The 16,712-nt window shown below is 38.8% G+C and overlaps 2 protein-coding genes across 2 annotated transcripts in view; one reads left to right on the top strand and one right to left on the bottom strand.

Annotated features, from left to right (window-relative positions):
* The window catches only part of CRY1 (cryptochrome circadian regulator 1), a 111,820-nt gene extending 107,445 nt beyond the window's left edge, over positions 1–4,375 (top strand). The window contains exon 13 of the mRNA XM_032416180.1: positions 4,088–4,375. The gene's annotated coding sequence lies outside the window, so the exon portion shown is untranslated. The remainder of the gene's footprint in view (positions 1–4,087) is intronic.
* TMEM263 (transmembrane protein 263) lies at positions 244–16,068 on the bottom strand. Its single transcript, XM_032416187.1, has 3 exons — positions 15,811–16,068; positions 7,426–7,492; positions 244–3,708 (listed from the first exon to the last, which is right to left on the bottom strand). Exons 2-3 carry the CDS (start codon positions 7,484–7,486, stop codon positions 3,422–3,424), a joined length of 348 nt encoding a protein of 115 aa, XP_032272078.1. The 5' UTR covers positions 7,487–7,492; positions 15,811–16,068; the 3' UTR covers positions 244–3,421.
* Between the last annotated feature and the right edge of the window lie 644 nt (positions 16,069–16,712).

Below are 16,712 nucleotides of genomic sequence, written 5' to 3'. Positions count from 1 at the left end.
GCCCCATTTCTGTTTCTGGATATTAACTGGAGTTGTGACTTACTTACTCGAATTCAAAAGTGATAATGGGGGGCGCCTGGGTGGCTCAGTTGGTTAAGCGACTGCCTTCGGCTCAGATCATGATCCTGGAGTCCCTGGATCGAGTCCCGCATCGGGCTCCCTGCTCGGCGGGGAGTCTGCTTCTCCCTCTGACCCTCCCCCCTCTCATGTGCTCTCTCTCTCGCATTCTCTCTCTCTCAAATAAATAAATAAAATCTTAAAAAAAAAAAAAGTGATAATGGGAAATTGCTAACTCGGAAAGCCTGTTTCGTATTTGTAAAAAGAGGTACTTCCCCAGCACTGACTTTACCAGATAATGTATGGACAGCACCTGGCAGGTAAGTAGATACCCAGTATATATCCATTTTCTACCTTCCTCCAACTGGTTCCCATCTCTTTGAGTCACTTCTGTCTAGTGGGGGGTGCAAGTTGGTTTCATAGTTACTTAGGACAGAGTAAAGTGCTCTCTACTTCTCCATCAGATCCCAAATTGTAGACAAGAATCACCTGTGGAGGCTGTTAAATTGCAGTCCTGGGCCCCACCCTGCAGAGGTTCAGAAAGTTGGGGTAAAACCTAAAAATCTGCATTTTTAATCTTCATCAGAGTTGACTAAAATATATTTGCATTTCATTGTCTTGGTATCAAAATACATACTCGAAGATGTTTTGTCATGTTTGTGCATTAGTATCAAAAAATTAAAAACTGACTACAGTACTTTCTGAACTATAAAAATTCTAAGACTGCCCTGTTTTTCCTTTAAATTTCCTTTATTTCCTTAGATCTTTATGAAACATTTCATCTTTTGCAGATCATAGTGCTTTATTAACAGATTTATGTATTCTTTTCCCATTCCTTTAATACAAAAAAAATTTTAATCACCAGTCATCTTCATCTGACATTTCACTAAGTACAGGACTCATGTCAACATTATTAGATCAGTCATTCAAGTGGGTCACACAAGTTCATCCTCATTGTGCCAAATACCCACTCAAAAGATACACTGAATAACAGACGCCTCCAAGTGTATGTATCAACCTTAGTTTCTTGAAGTGAACCAGTACTGTTTCACAGGTCAAGCTGCTAAGTCTACGCAAATAAACTGGAAAAGACTCAAGTGTACAGCTGTACATATCATCAAATGGCAAGTTCATTGCAACAAGAACCTCTGTAACTAACCATTCATTTGTACACTTCTCTGCCATCCTTGCAAAAGCCTCCCCTGAATAAAGTTATAGTTCAGAGTTTAAAACAAACTTGATGAGATAAAATGTACCAGGTGGCTTTTCTACCAGGTGGCAGAAATTACAACCATTTTTCCTCAAGCAATTTTAAAGACAAGCAAGGTTGAAAATAAATATGCAAGCACACAGTAAACTAAAGTCTGTGTTTAGAAATTCAGGTACAAAGCACAGCAGAGCCTATGACTATAGAAGATAAATTAGAAATATAAACTAGCAATGAAGCAATAATTTCTTTCAAATAGCAGGAAACAAGTTCTCCAATACCATTATTTAGATCACTGTTTAGTGTTCATCTATTAACTCTGGAGTTTCTTTTAAAAATCCCTTTTGCTGATTATGACATTTGACCGGATATACCAACAAATATACCTTAAATCATAGTGCATGAAATAAACGACCATTTAATTTCTGATGAACTCCACAACTTCTCAGTTTTCTATGTAGCGGTAGGTTCAAGAACCTTTGTAGGTTTGCTTAAGATCCCTACTGGTGTTTATGAAAGCTTTTAAAAGTTATGTTCTTATCCATTTGTTGTTCCACATTATTAATGTAAAACTCTTAGTGGTTTAGAAACAAACATTTAAGCCTTGGGTGTTGGAGTGATCTGTTTTAAGTTCTCAAGGATGTATTCTGCCTTACTCTAGAGCATCACCTCCTTTCCTACACACACACACACACACACACACACACACTTCTGCAAAATGGAGGCAAATTTCCAGACTTAAGTATAAAGAAAACTAAGATTTTTCAGGCTTGAATTATAACCCTTAGTTAAGAGGAATGCCAAATATATATGTGCCACTTTTAAAATTTTTATGAAACTGAATATGAAATAAAAAATGAATTCCAGCTAAGTCATATTCTTTGACAATGAATGAGACATGATGAGACATGTTAAGAAGACATGACACACTTATCATCCACAATAAAAAACTTCAATTCCCTGCCTGAAGTTGACTTGGAAATAGTACAAAGTCTACGACTTCTTCAAAGGATTGTAAGATAACATTTTAAAAGTCTACAAACCACTGACAGCACTTATTACTTTACATTCGAAACTAATCTGTAGAGCCTATTTCATTTCGATTTAAAAGTCAGCTCCCAAGTATTTGTGGCTGCTTTTACTGTGATTTTCAAAAGGGGTACTGCTAACATTTTAAGCCATCCTAAAGATAAAATTGGCGTGAAGATTTTTTATATCTTGGATGCTTTAGGTGATTCTTAAGAATTTAAAATTATTTGTTCCTCCTTAATATGAAACTTCCAAGATAGCTTATGACCAGCAAAGAAATATTCCTTAGGCACTGTGAGGTGTATTAAAGATGGAGTATGAAACCAGGTTGAAGCATAACCTTAGCCGGTAACTACACTGACAGTTAACAAAATGCCTACAAGCACTACCTTATCTGCTGAGAGCAAGAAATGCCTTTACCCCAATACTCCTGAGATTCTTATGAGGGAAAACTAATTTCACAATTTTTAAAAGAATCCATATATAGTTCTAAGAACTGCACATGTTTAGGGTATTAGAAAAGATGTTTTATAAGGCATCAATGATTAATGTAATGCGTATCTAGCAAAAGATGGTTAACACTCAGTATCATAAAACCATTTATCTCTTCTTTTAAATTGCTCTAAATTCCTGCTACTTTTACCAGCTTAAGAAAAGAATGCCTCTTGGCCTAATCAACTATGGTTATAAAAAAAACTAAGACATCTGAAACTATTAGGCACATCAAAGGTACAGTTTATGTAATTCAAGGTTCCCTTCTTAAGGGGCAAATGAGTTACCTGGCACATTATACATATGGAACTGTAAAGATCAACTAAATTCAACTTTCACATTTTTTAGTTAAACTGAAAGACTTATAGTAAATATCAAATATACCATATCTTCAGTTACAACTGAATTAAGTGTAACATTTTACCAGATAAAAAGCTGGAATTTAAGTATGAGAAACCTTCATACACTGTGCTAGTATTGGTCTCTTCTTTTTAGACAAAAGCCAGTCATCAATACTTTCAACACAGCAGTTTAGAAGATAAACGTCCAAACAGGTGACTTGGTTGTAGTCCATAATTTAGCAATTCAATGCCACTGGCATCATAATGCTGTGGAGAGCGAGTGTATCTCCATACTTTAGTCAGATTTGTCTTTCTTCTTTCCCGTTAAGGGCACTTTGTTTACAACAGCAGACCCAACAGCTGTGACGCCTCCAGCCACAGCAGACACGCCCCCTCTCACCAGCCCTATTCCCACGGAAGGCACAGTGGTAACAGCTGTTTTGGTCACCTCCAGACTCTTCCCACCAATCCAAGCCACACCACCAATGGTGGCACCAACGGCTCCCTTTGTAACACTGAAGATACCGCCAGTCACACGGGACAACATGCCTGGTTGCTGCTGTGGGTGATCTTTCATTGAACCTAATGAGAGAAAATACGAAGACCGTCAATATAAGTCTTTATAAGAGCAGTACAAATCCTTAAGTACCCTAAGACTTCCTAACAATCAGGAGGTTGTTTTGATAAGGTGAACCACATAAATACAAATCCGATCAAGACACTAAAAACCTCTTCCCTCAAAGCTAAGGTTGTACATGTTTTTAAAACACCTTGGTCCAATGCTAAGTCTTAGTATCTATGAGAAAAAATGCTTTTGGGACTAGACAACTTTCATAAAATAGAATCTAAATTTAAATGTTTTCTTGATTTACAGTTTTGCTGCTGTTAATAATCTTTATGTCCTAAAAGGAGCATGAAAAAATAAGAAGATAAATATATTTAGCCTTCATTTCCTTGACAGAATTCAATCATCACTGAAACAACCTTCTTCATTTAAAGCACTGGTTCTCAAGGTATGGCCTGGGACCCCCGGGTATCCACAAGACCATTTCAGGGGCTCTGCAGGATAAAAATTATTTTCATAATAATAACATGGCATTTATCCTTTCACTTTTATTCTTTCACATTCATTCACAAGTCTACAGAATTTTCCAGAATCTAAATGATGTGCAGTAACACAAGAGACTAAACACAGAAGCAGCTGTGAGAAACTAGATGTCTTCTATTAACCCTAACATTAAAGAGATTTGCAAAAATTTAAAAACAATGTCACCCACCCTGTTCACATTTTTTTTTTTTTTTTTTGCTTTTAAAAACTATGTTAGGGCGCCTGGGTGGCTCAGTTGTTGGGGGGTCTACCCTCAGCTCAGGTCATGATCCCAGAGTCCTGGGACTGAGTCCCACATTGGGCTCCCTGCTCCACAGGAAGCCAGCTTCTCCCTCTCCCACTCCCCCTGCTTGTGTTCCCTCTCTCGCTGCCTCTCTCTCTGTTGAAAAATAAAATCTTTAAAATAAAAAATTAAAAATAAAAAAAACTATGTTAATCATGTTAATATGTAATGGGTCTATTGGGGTTTTTAATGAATAAAATATTTAATTTCTCAGTTTTTATTATTTATATGGCAAATATCAACAAAGACACAAGCTTTTTGGGGTCCTCAATTTTTAAAAGTGGAAAAGCCAGAAAGTTTGAGAACCACTAATTTAAATATATGTGGGTATCTGTTCTATTTGCATTTTAATAATGTATTTAAAGAGCTAATGCTATCTAAAAATAGGATAATTATTCATATCTTAAAATCCTGTTACTTACCTAAAATCATTTTTTGTAGTGTTGAGAAACTACAGCTATGCTTAATACTTTCACTGCGTCAGTAATTCTTACAGGAGCGAGAGAGTATGTGATTTAAACATCTAGTCTGTAAACACTCTTTTACTCCAGAAAAGGTAATATCAGTATGAAAAATTCAGATTTATTTATAAAGTCATGAGTTTGTTCTCTGGTTTGTTTCATTTTGAATAGAGTCATTCAAGTTGGTATGTAACCTCAAACTCAGCCATAAAATAACTAACAGGAAGATTTCATAAAAATTTGCTTGTATCAACCTCAAACAAACCTAGGTCTTTTCTCCTTTGTAATCTAATGATTTAGGCAGCAACAACACGTAAGCAATGGTGTTTATATTTTTCTAAACTTTGTGGGAAACTACTTGGTCACTAAACAGTTCAGGCTTTAATCACTGAAAAGGTACAACTCACACAAAGAAAAGTAAATTCTTGGGTACACAGGCCCAACTAGGACTACCAAAGCTACTAACTCATAGCAGAATGTTATCAGAGAAGACAACAACGGGAAACTGATAGTACTTGATGGAGAAAAAATTCTGAAAATTGAGCTTTTCTAATACAGCACAAATTTACCTTGATAAAGATTTTCCTTCCATTGCTTAGAGGTTTTACATCATATCACAAGTATGAAAATATCACTGACTCGTCAAAATAGTTCACAAAGATATAGCAATGGCTAAATTTATAAAAACCAAATTCTTAACTGAAGCTATTTGAGTAATAAGCATAGTTAATACAAATTTTTAACTAGGGGCGCCTGGGTGGCTCAGTTGGTTAAGCATCTGCCTTTGGCTCAAGTTACAATCCCAGCATCCTGGGATCGAGCCCCACATCAGGCTCTCTGCTCAGCAGGGAGTCTGCTTCTCCCTCTGTGCCCCCCTACCCCCGCATGCTTGTGCAAGCACATGCACTCTTTCTCTGAAATAAATAAATAAAATTATTTTTTAATATAATTAAAGAGTTGAAATAAAAGACAAGATGTGGAAAAGCATTTGAATATGTTAATTATAAAATTATGATGGAAAGGGTTACATAATGGTAATTCTTTTGTAATCAAGGTCACTAACACTAGGAAAAGGAAAAAAATCCTGACTTGAGGATAAAACAGATAACTGCCTCATGCTGAATACCCTCATTAGTATTATCCTGCTATGCCAAATTTGGTGCACATGCGTTTGATGAAGACAATTTTTCTTAGTCAAAGCAGATAAATATTAATGCTGTTGATCTCTTTAATTACAGTGTGCTCTTAATTACCACCATATAAAGTATCTGCTCTGTAGACTACTTTGGTTTAGCAGGTTGCCATATAAAGATATTACTAAAGCACTTTCTCTTCCTTGACAAGCATGCTCCTGAGCTGTCTTTATCTCTTTCCTGACTTTATCCCTACAAAGTCCTTATTAACTTTCTCATTAAGCCCTAACTTTTCTTTTCAAAACTCTAGGGTTCTAGACCTAAAAAAGTCAGTCAAGAAAACAGCTGAACTAATAATTTTCCAGGCTATTCTGCCACCAAACAAAAACTTATCACCTCACCTACCTACCTCCATCTTCTTTTAGGCTTAAGTACAAACTTTTCATTGTGTTTTCCTAGCAATTTCATTTTTGTCTACCAACATAAGAAATACAGGAAGAAAATTCTGGACAGTGGGTAACTGGGAAGAAAATAAAATACCCAGAGTCACAACTTCCAGCTCTCCCCTCTTCCCAGAGACACTAGTCTATCTGCAACTGCAGTCTGGTCTGCTGGCCACTTCATCCCTTATTCTTCACTTTGATTCTCTATCTTACCTATTAGGACTGTGCTATATAAACATGCAGTTGTCTAAGGAAATTACTATTTGGTTTAAGTTTAATAATGTTCTACACCAAAACCATAAATAGAAAATGCCTATAGTCATTTTCTGTATATAATCAAGACATTCACGTATGCAGTTAGCGTTTTCAAGGATTTCTGAAGTTTAGGTAAGAAAATGACTCATGATGTCACAATTTTCAAACCAAAAGAGAATTTAAATTTAAGCAGACCCTAAGACCATGTATTAATACAGGAAGAAGAACTACCAATGATAACAGCTTAATAACAAACCTCAAGGGCCTCTTGAATTGAGTTTTTATATTCATGACATGAAAAAAAAACATAGTCCATCCTTCCTCTGCACCCTACACCCATTCTTTACAAATGAAAGGGTACTCTAACTTGTGAAATGGTCTTAATAAAAAGTAGCAAAAGAATAGATCTTATATAATAAAACAGTTGCGTGGTGTCCCCATTCAGCAATATCTGTGCTTTCTTCTTAGAAGCTAAAAATGTTTATCTTCAATTATTTTTGGAACATATTCACTGACAAGGTAAACAGATTGTTACTTTAAATTTAATAAAAACAATCAGAATTTTATTTCAGTAGGATGTTTGTTTCCGTTCTTAGTATGTCGGATGCATACTTACCTTCTGGTGGTTCATCACTAAGGTATGATGGGAGTTCTTGATTTTTATCTGCCTGATTCATGATCTCCTAAAAAACACATACACATTTCATTATAACCTCAACCTGTGAGGTGACCTCTTAGCACATGCTCAATTAAGACTTAACTTTATTCAGATAAACAACATTTTAAAACACTTCTTGTGAAACTACATCCTATTTCTCTCCTACTTTATGGTGTTTAAGAAATACTTTTAATTACACTAGTGGACAATAAAAATCTTATCTCAAACACCAACCAAAGAGCTAACAAGCATGGTACAAGCTTTCCTATGTTGTTACTGATGCTTACTAATTGAAAGAAAATTGGAAAGTCAGGGTTGGCGACAAAAATCTTAAGTGCTTCCTCCTACAGAGTATTGGTTAACTTAACTGTAATTTATTTCACAACAGACTTAAGGAAAACCTATACTATGACTAAAAAAATGTTCTATTGAAAATTTTCTAAAAATCATGATATCCTACAAAGATGACATCACCAATCTGAATCATTAAGAGATGGACTTTGATTACTTTTTTATTGTTGTTTTTAGAGCTCTTACAAATACAGGTAGCAAAAGAACTCAAAATGTATGGAAAAAAATACGTATGTGCTTATGTCCTTAGTATGAGTAGTAAAAGAACCCAAGAAATAAAATAAGCTACACTGGGATAAAAAAAACAGTTAAACTTTCTTTTCCCAATTTCCTTTACTATCTTAAAATATTTGCTTTTATATTCACTTGACTAAGAAAAGATTAAAACAAGTCAAGATTGGAATACTAGTACTCCAATACTACAAGTATTAGAATACTATTTAACAAATTTAAAACAAAATATGCAGAAATTCCTAACAGAATATGTGTATCTCTTCCTGATGAAAAACTACCGTGGAGCCACCTTCTTCCCCACTGAACTGTTAATCCAAGAGGAGAGACTGTTTAGCTTGGTCACCACTGTGTTCCCAGGATCTGTACACCATACACACACAAATGCAGATCACCTGGCTGATCAACCAATCAACAGATGCTACCATACCATGAACAGAAATATGGAGAAATTATATACACACATACATCTTACATATGTTAACTGGACTTTAAAAACAAGTGTGATGGGGGGTGCCTGGCTGGGTCAGTCTGTAGAACATGTGACTCTTGATCTCAGGGTCATGAGTTCAAGCCCCACACTGGGCATAAAGCTTACTTAAAAAACAGGTGTGATAGCAATTGCATACATTTCAAAACTGCCTTTCTGTACATATCCCACAAATCCCAACTAAAAGACTTACCTTTTCCTAATTCAGAATCCCTTGAAAAAATTAATTTTCCTTAAAAAAAAAAAGAAAAATGAAATAAAAAGAAAAATAATTTAAAAAAAAATTAATTTTCCCACATATATCTTGTAACTTAAAAAAGAAAAAGACCACCATTTCAAAAGATTAGAGTTGCTTTATAAAAGACATCTGCAAGTTCATCTTTGTAATATGAATTGACTTTATCCTTCTATGGGTAGGCAAAGAGGAGCCATGACAGTAACATCGTCAGAACTGTGCTTTAAGAAGCTAAATAAAGCAAGAACAGATGAAGAAGGCAGGGCGCCTGGGTGGCTCAGTCGGTTAAGTGGCTGACTCCTGATTTGGCTCAGGTCATGGTCTCTGGGGTTGTGGGATTGAGCCCCGTGTCAGGCTCTACGCACAGTGCATCTGCTTGAGATTCTCTCTCTCCCTCTGTCCCTCTCCCCTCCCCCACTCACGCTTGATCTTTCTACAATTAAAAAAAAAAAAAAAGAACAGGTGAAGGACAGAGAGATTAAACACAGTAAAGTGGCTACTTTAGAAGTTCAGTGAGATAGAATAAACAGTTTAATCTCTGCCAGTTTTTCCTGTATAAATAAGTGTTTGGGCAAAAACCTAGGTGTCACCCTTGATTTCCTGTTTTTTACATTCCCATCTAATCATCAGTAAACTCTGTTGCCTACATAAATCCAGAACACAACCACTTCTCATCACCTCTACGGCTACCACTTTCAATTACTATCTATCACTTTCAATTACTATCGTATCTCTTACTTGGGTTGCTACAAAGTCTCTTAACTGGCCTCTGAGCTTCTACCTCTGCTCTTCCTTCAGTCTGGCCGTGTCACACTCTGCTTAAACCCCTACAACTGCTTCCTGTTTTGTTCAGAATAAAATCCAGAGTTGAGGCCTGACATCTAATACTCTGATAGCATCTCCCTCTGCCTCTCACTCATACCAGTCTAGCAACACGGGTTTCCCTGCTCACCCTCCCCTGAAAGGCTCTTCCCCAAGATATGTGCATGGCTTGCTTCCTTACTTCCTTCAGTTCTTTATGCAAATGTCCCCTTAACAGAGATCTTCCCAGACCACCTTACACTAGATTAGCACCCTCCTACTCCTTTCCCTATCATTTTCACCTAACCCTGCTCAATTTTCTTCATTGCTCTTACTTTCACTTAATATATATATGATTTATATATATATATCATATATATCAAATATTTATATATAAATATAAATACATATGTTTACTTTGTGTCTCCCACAATTAGAATGTAAGCTCCATGAGAACAAGACTTGGTTTTGTTCACTGCTCCATCCCCAGAGCCCTTTTCAATGCCAGATGTATGATAGACAAATACTTGAATTTTTTGTATGAAGTAGAACACAGCTTGGGTATTAATATGAGATAAAAGGAAAACATAGGATGGAAAATTTCTAGTGTGAGCAACTAAGTAGACAAAGATGATGAAGACAAGGGGCAGGAGACAAGAAACCACTTCTGAGAAAAGATGAAGGACTTTTTGAAATTTTTATTTTATTGTGGCAAGAATACTTAACATGAGATCTACCCTCTAAAATAGAAGCGTGCAATACATTACTATTGACTATATGTATGATGAAAGGACTTGTTTTTGAACAGCTCGATTTGAAATGCCTTCAGGGCATCTACAGGACATGTTTAGCAGGCAAGTGGATTTAAGGGGTCTAAAACTCAGCATGAAGTCTGAGTTAGAGCTGAGGCCCTGAGAGTGGTTTGAAGTGATAGGTACAAATGTGGGGGATGGGTGATATGATCAAGGAAAAGAATGAAGAGAGAAGTAGACTGATAACCTTAACTGGACTGCTCATATTTAAGAGGTGAGTGAAAGAGAAGCCAGCAAAAACAAACAAAATACAAAATACATGTGGAAGTGTGCAAGTGAGTATAGCCTCATGGAAGGCAAGAGATGAATTTGTAAGCTTCCTAGAGACTCACAAGGCAGACATTAAAATAATTTATGAAGACCAAATACTATGGGGAAATGCTAATGTTACATTCAGAGAATATAAAAGGCATATATCATATAATCCAATTTTTTTAAATGCACATGAAAAGACTGAAAGAAAGTACACCAAAATGTTGAAAAAGACTGCCACTAGGGAGTAGAAATATATAGAGAGCGAAGAGACAGAGACACAGAGAGAGAGCGCGCTACAGAGAAAGAGAAATATCATCCCCCTTTATATATAGATATATATATATATATATATATCTATATTTAACATCTGTATTTTAATTTCCTACCATAAACATGTATTGCTTTCGTACCTAAAGAAAATTATGTATTTTAAGTCTTAGAAATCAGTGATATTCAAAAAGCGTACTTCCAAAGATTATGCAGTTCATCTACCTAGTTTTTATCTTAGTTTTTTTTAGGTTTTTATCCTCAAATCAAGGTGATCTAAAAAACAACATACTTAAATCACAAAATGCAGATTTGAAGAAAATGACATCACTGAGTTTAATTCTCGGTTATGTCCTTAGTAAGGAAACCCTGACAAGAGAGCCTTATGCAGGCTATTTACTACATTGTACTGCACTGTAAAGAAATTACCTACTATATCACTCGATAGCTCTGATACGGAGCTCCACGTAAGAAATTTCTTTAGCGGTATTCAGAAAAACTTTTGTTTCCGCAACAGATTTACAATGCTTTCTTCTCTTTGAGATCTATGTACTTTCCTACTTAAAAGATACAAAGAAAAATGTGGTATCTCCCTTTTCCCTCTGACTTCCAGGAAGCTTACAGGTAAAATCCCAGCTTAAGCCTGGGATGAGGTTCCTGTGGCCTGCCTAGTTGTCCTATTTTCCCCCAACTCCACACCTCAAGACCCCCACTCATTTGCTGTTCTCCCTGGTTGGTCTGCAATTTGAGTATCTTATTTATATTCTTATCATTTTGTTAGAATATGTTTTGTTGTAAGCTGACACACAGTATTTGTGGAATAAGTGGGATAAAATTATCATCTGTAGCTACATTAATTTTAAGCATCACAAGAAAAGATACATACCAATATATGGTCCAAATTTTTTGTTAAAAAAATACTTTAAGCTAGAATTGTGTTTTTCAAATGTTCTTACTTAAGAGTAAGCAGTAGTACGCCCGTGGCTTCAAGAACCACAGGAGAGACATGATGCATGCATTTTACTACACAGTAACTTAAAATACTTTTTGTGTTTAAATATACACAAATTAAAAAGATAATTGAAAAGTGCTTGGGAATATTTTAGGATAACCAGACTCTCAAGAAATTTCATTCTTGCTTGGAACTTCTTCAGGATATAGTCTCAGATTTACCAGCTCTCTCTTCTCAGCCCACCACACACCCAACCCTCTTGAATTTATTCTGCTTTTAAGTTAGGTGTATTTTTGGGAGAAGAGCTTGAAATGTAAGAATCTAGATACTATAATACAGAAATATCCACAGATACATTTAATATTGTTAGTGACAGTTACCAGGAGGATTATCAATAAACAGTAAAACAGAAAATCTGGAGTCCTGCCAGGCTAGAAGCCTGGCTAACAAGAACAGAGGAACTTGGTATTAGAGGGCTCTGAAATCCTAAGAGGCCACAGGGATTGTTTTGTATACATATTTTTTAATGTCTGAGTTTCTTGTACATCATTGGTGTTAACAACAAGTATGCAGTATTAAAATTCCTCTAGAACTCTTAGGGTAGTAAAAATTATGTAAAAGCTGCACGTATTTGAAATATTGTTGTTTTCTAAATTCCTAATTTGGTCATAAGGCATCAAATACCTTGTAAAAAGTATTTTTGTTAAAATCCTTAACTATCTGTAATGCCACCTGTACTTTTTACTAACATAAATCATTCCCAACCCCTACACACATATATGTGCCAAACTTTTAGTGATATTACCTCTTTACAGATGCTACCACTTTATCACTAAGGAGAACTATTTTTTATATTACCATCCTGTTCATGATCATCATTACAGGGGTCTTGTTTCTCTTAAATTGGTAATTCTGAACACAAACACACTCCTAATCTCTTAAAACTGGGAAAGGTAAATAATCTGCTTGTAAAATTTAAAAGTACACACATGGAGACAAGTAACAACTGGCAGGAAAAGTGTCAAAATGACCATTTAAATGTTACCCTTAAACAAAATTATTAAATTCTATGTAAACCATCTGCCCTAAACTCACTGAATTATTAGTTCAATATATACTTGGGTCCCTACTATGTGCTAGACACCCGGTCAGGCTCTGAGATTTCAGTGTGATTCAGCACACACAGGACTTCTCTAAACCAGTTTACCCCAAAGGTGACACACTTTCTTGGCACTTATCAATTTATTTCATGCAAAACCCAAAAAATGATCTGCTCTCTAGGAATTCATAATACACACAGTTTCTATTTTAAAAAAGTACCTTCCTAAGGAAGGCAATAAAAACAGCAAACAGCCTTTAGATCAGGACAAATAACTGAACTTATTCTATGGACATAAATCAGTTTTACTACTTGGTCCTAACGTGAAATTTAGAGTACCAACTAAAACTGGTTATAAGTGGTTTTTTTTTTTTTTTTAAGAAATTGTGAAATGTTAAAGACTTCTTCGCTGTAGACTACAATTCACCAGTAGTTACATTAGGCATTTTAGGCCAAGGAGAAATAATTCTTGTTCAGTACAATAGTATCATAGATATAGCAGCTGGCAAGTATACTGAGCAAGGATTAATAACAACACTATTCCCTAGAGGGTAATTTCTTCCAATAATAGAAATAAGTAAACAAATGCCTCTTAGGAACCTTTTTTTTTTAAGGAAAACAGATGAATCCGTATTGTTTGTGGATATCTACAACATTTGATACATAAAGTTTTCATTAATGGTGAAAACAAACTTTGAAAATAGTGCACAAATTTGCCTATGGCTAAACACCCCTTTGTGTACCAAAGGAAGTTAAATAGCACTAACACATTATATGAAGCCTAACTACAAAATACAATACACAACAGTTTACCTTCAAAGCCATTTCAAAAACCTGTTATTAAATAGTAAGTACCAATTTCCTATAAGAAAAAGACTATAAATGAATTAGCTAAATTCTTCTACACATTCTATATATAGGAACTTTGCCACATCCTCACTCCCGTTTTAGCTTCTTTGCCAAATAACTACAAGGAGTTTCAAAAATACATTTATACAGAACTTTAACACACATACACCAGTAAGCAGTGTATATTAAAACACCAGCTTACTGTGTTTAGGTTTCTCTAGTTAACCAACTATCCTGAACAGGCTGATTTTAAACACGGCCCCCGCCCATTAAATCAACAGAAAACAGGCTACAAGAAATGCACTGAATCTGGCAGGAAAGAAAAAGTAATCTGTCTTAAGTGACCACCTTAGTGACAGTAACAACTGAGAGTATCAAAATGGCAATTTTTTAAGTGTTGCCTTTAAATGAAACATTAAGCAGAATTACAATAAGCTATCAAACCAGATAACCAGTACATCAGTCATCTTCACTAAATTATACCTCATTAGTTCAACAGATACTTGTGTCCCTACCATATCAGACACTGTGTTAGGCACTGAGGTTACAACGAGAACAAGCATGTGAAGGCCCTACTCTGGAGGTGTTTACATGTAATCCAGTGAGGTATCTTCAGGAAGTAGCAAAAACAGCAAGTACTCAATGACTGAAACAAAGACAGGTAAAGATTTTCCTGAAGTTAAACACACACACACACACACACACACACAGAAACTTTTCCATCTATCCTTAAACTTTTCTAATGATATTCTCTATATATGGACACATTTTTATTGAACTTGGTTTCTGGTACATCTGCCATAACATAGACTAAAGAAATAAAAGTGGGGGAAAAAAAGTCAAAATAGAGTGCATATAGGTTTATTAAAGACTACTTCCCCAGTTCTTTGAAAAAGCAGACATGCCCACATACATGCAAACACAGACCTGTTGATGTGGTATCAATATTCCTGGGAGCCCCTTAGAGCAGCCACACCAGTGGATGTCCTAAAGGTTAAGCAATCGCATATAGCAAATAAAGTATTTTCATTTGGAATTAGCACAAGTGTTCACAAGGGCGTAATAAACAAAATAAGAACTCTCCTCTTCAGGTGTTTCTAAACCTTTCCCAGCGGCCCCTTCTCCCCCCACTGATCTCTTTAGTCACAAGCAAGTCTTTTTCTTTAGCAGAGGGAGTGACGTGGCAGGAGAGGCAGAAAATGACCCTGGAGAAGCCGTGACTAGGGCTAAGCTCAGCACCTCCTCCCTCTGCTCCACGTTGTACACCAAGCACACCCCCACTCCCATAGGGTTCCAGAATTTGTCTTCTCATATAGAAAAGGCGACCTGTTTAGGCGGGGATCTGATTGGAAGTGGGAGCTTGGGGACCAGTCTCGAAGCTGCGTGTGCCTAGCAGGCACGGTTTTTATTTAGACTCGGGAGGCAATGATGGCACCGACGGGTACTCCATCGGTCCCCAGTCACCCCTGGCGCCGTCAGCGCCTCTCTCCATTCCACACTTTCAGCTTTCGGTCAGGCGTGAGAGTAGAGCCTTCCTACGTGGGAAGCGCACTGGGGACCAAGGCTTGTGTGCCTGAACCCAAGAGAGCGGTTTATCAACAGGTCAGGAGTTAGTGTGGTGGGGAAGCCCAGCACACAGCCCCCCAGCCGCATCCCTCTCCTCTCCCAAGCTGCTGACGCCCTCCCACCCCCATCCCCCCAGCCTGACACCCAAGGAGCTAAGAAGTGAAGCGGAGGCTTCCAAGGAGAGTCCCCAGTCACAAACCACCGCTGGGGAGTCCGGGACACGTAAAGAATAACCACCCCGCCAGCGAACCTCCGTTCGCCCCCAACATCGTCCCGCCCCTCCCCCTTTCCCGCTCAGTCCCCCCCAGAAGGCTCCGCTCGGGGAAGCCAGGCCCGGGGGTGGTGAGGTGCAGGAGAGCTAACGGAAGAAGGCGACAGAGAGGAGGACAGGAAGCCAGGACGGCGCCCCCCGCCCTCCCAGCCCCACTTACTCACCTCCGAGGTCGAGGGTTGTCGCCTGGAGCCGGGGCTGGGCAGAGGGAGCGGGCAGCACCGAAGAGGGCTGCGGTGGCCTGAGCGACTGGCACAGCCCCGGGCAGTTGCGGGTTCGGCAAGCGCCTCCTCAAGCTTTGGAGCCTGAAGACTCCGTTGGCGACGGCGCCAGCAGCGGCCTCTGCCTGCGGACGTGGCGCCGGACGCGACCCGCCCCCTCCGCCGCCTCCTCAGCTCCCGCCTCCTCCCGCGGCTCCGGCTCCGGCCCCGACGCGCACGCGCACCCCAGGCCCCTCCCGCACCCACCCGGCACACGCCCACCCGTTTCTCGAACTGCCCTGCCCTCCCAGCAGCCCCCAGCCGGCCGCCTCCGAACGTGCGCACGCGCGGCGCCTCCGGCGGCCTGCTCCCGCCCCTTGGCCCGCTGGGTGCCTCCGCGGGAACCCCTGGCCTGCCTGCGCGCGCGCCTTGTCCTGGGCCTCCCGCCCCCTTTCCTCCGCCGTCCAATCAGATCGGGCGAGGGGCGCGGAGCCCCGGGAACGCGCTGGCGGCGGCCCTCAGGGTTCAAGCGCTCGCCCCGCGGCTTCGCCAAGCTTTCGTTCCGCTGCGAGTAAGGGTCGGTCGGAATTCAGAACCTTTGCCCTAGGGACGGTGGAATGTCGCCAGTTTTTCGGGCTCTTTCTTAGCCCCTGGGCTTCAATCTTCTTCCCTTCCCTGCTTCCCTTCAGGAGAGTGACGAGCTGGGCCTTCTGTCAGCCCTTCACTGTGGGGCTCTCGACGCGCCCTTACTGTCCAGGTGACAAGAGGTGGCGACAGGGACGTTGTGGACGTTATTATAAAGCTGCCCTGCCCCAGAATTGGCAGTAAGAACCGCTGCGGTTGGTGCCGAGGGCTCGCCAGGCACT

Source organism: Phoca vitulina, unplaced genomic scaffold, assembly GCF_004348235.1.
Source record: "Phoca vitulina isolate PV1807 unplaced genomic scaffold, GSC_HSeal_1.0 scaffold19, whole genome shotgun sequence".
Taxonomy (NCBI): domain Eukaryota; kingdom Metazoa; phylum Chordata; class Mammalia; order Carnivora; family Phocidae; genus Phoca; species Phoca vitulina.
The sequence above is the reverse complement of the archived record's forward strand: the minus strand, read 5'-3'. Positions and strand labels throughout refer to the sequence as shown.

Excerpts from the sequence above, each read along its gene's own strand:
- TMEM263 (XM_032416187.1), bottom strand. The coding sequence starts at position 7,486 with ATGAATCAGGCAGATAAAAATCAAGAACTCCCATCATACCTTAGTGAT. Across the intron at positions 3,709-7,425 it reads TAGTGATGAACCACCAGAAG|GTTCAATGAAAGATCACCCA; the intron begins GTAAGTATGCAT and ends TTCTCTCATTAG.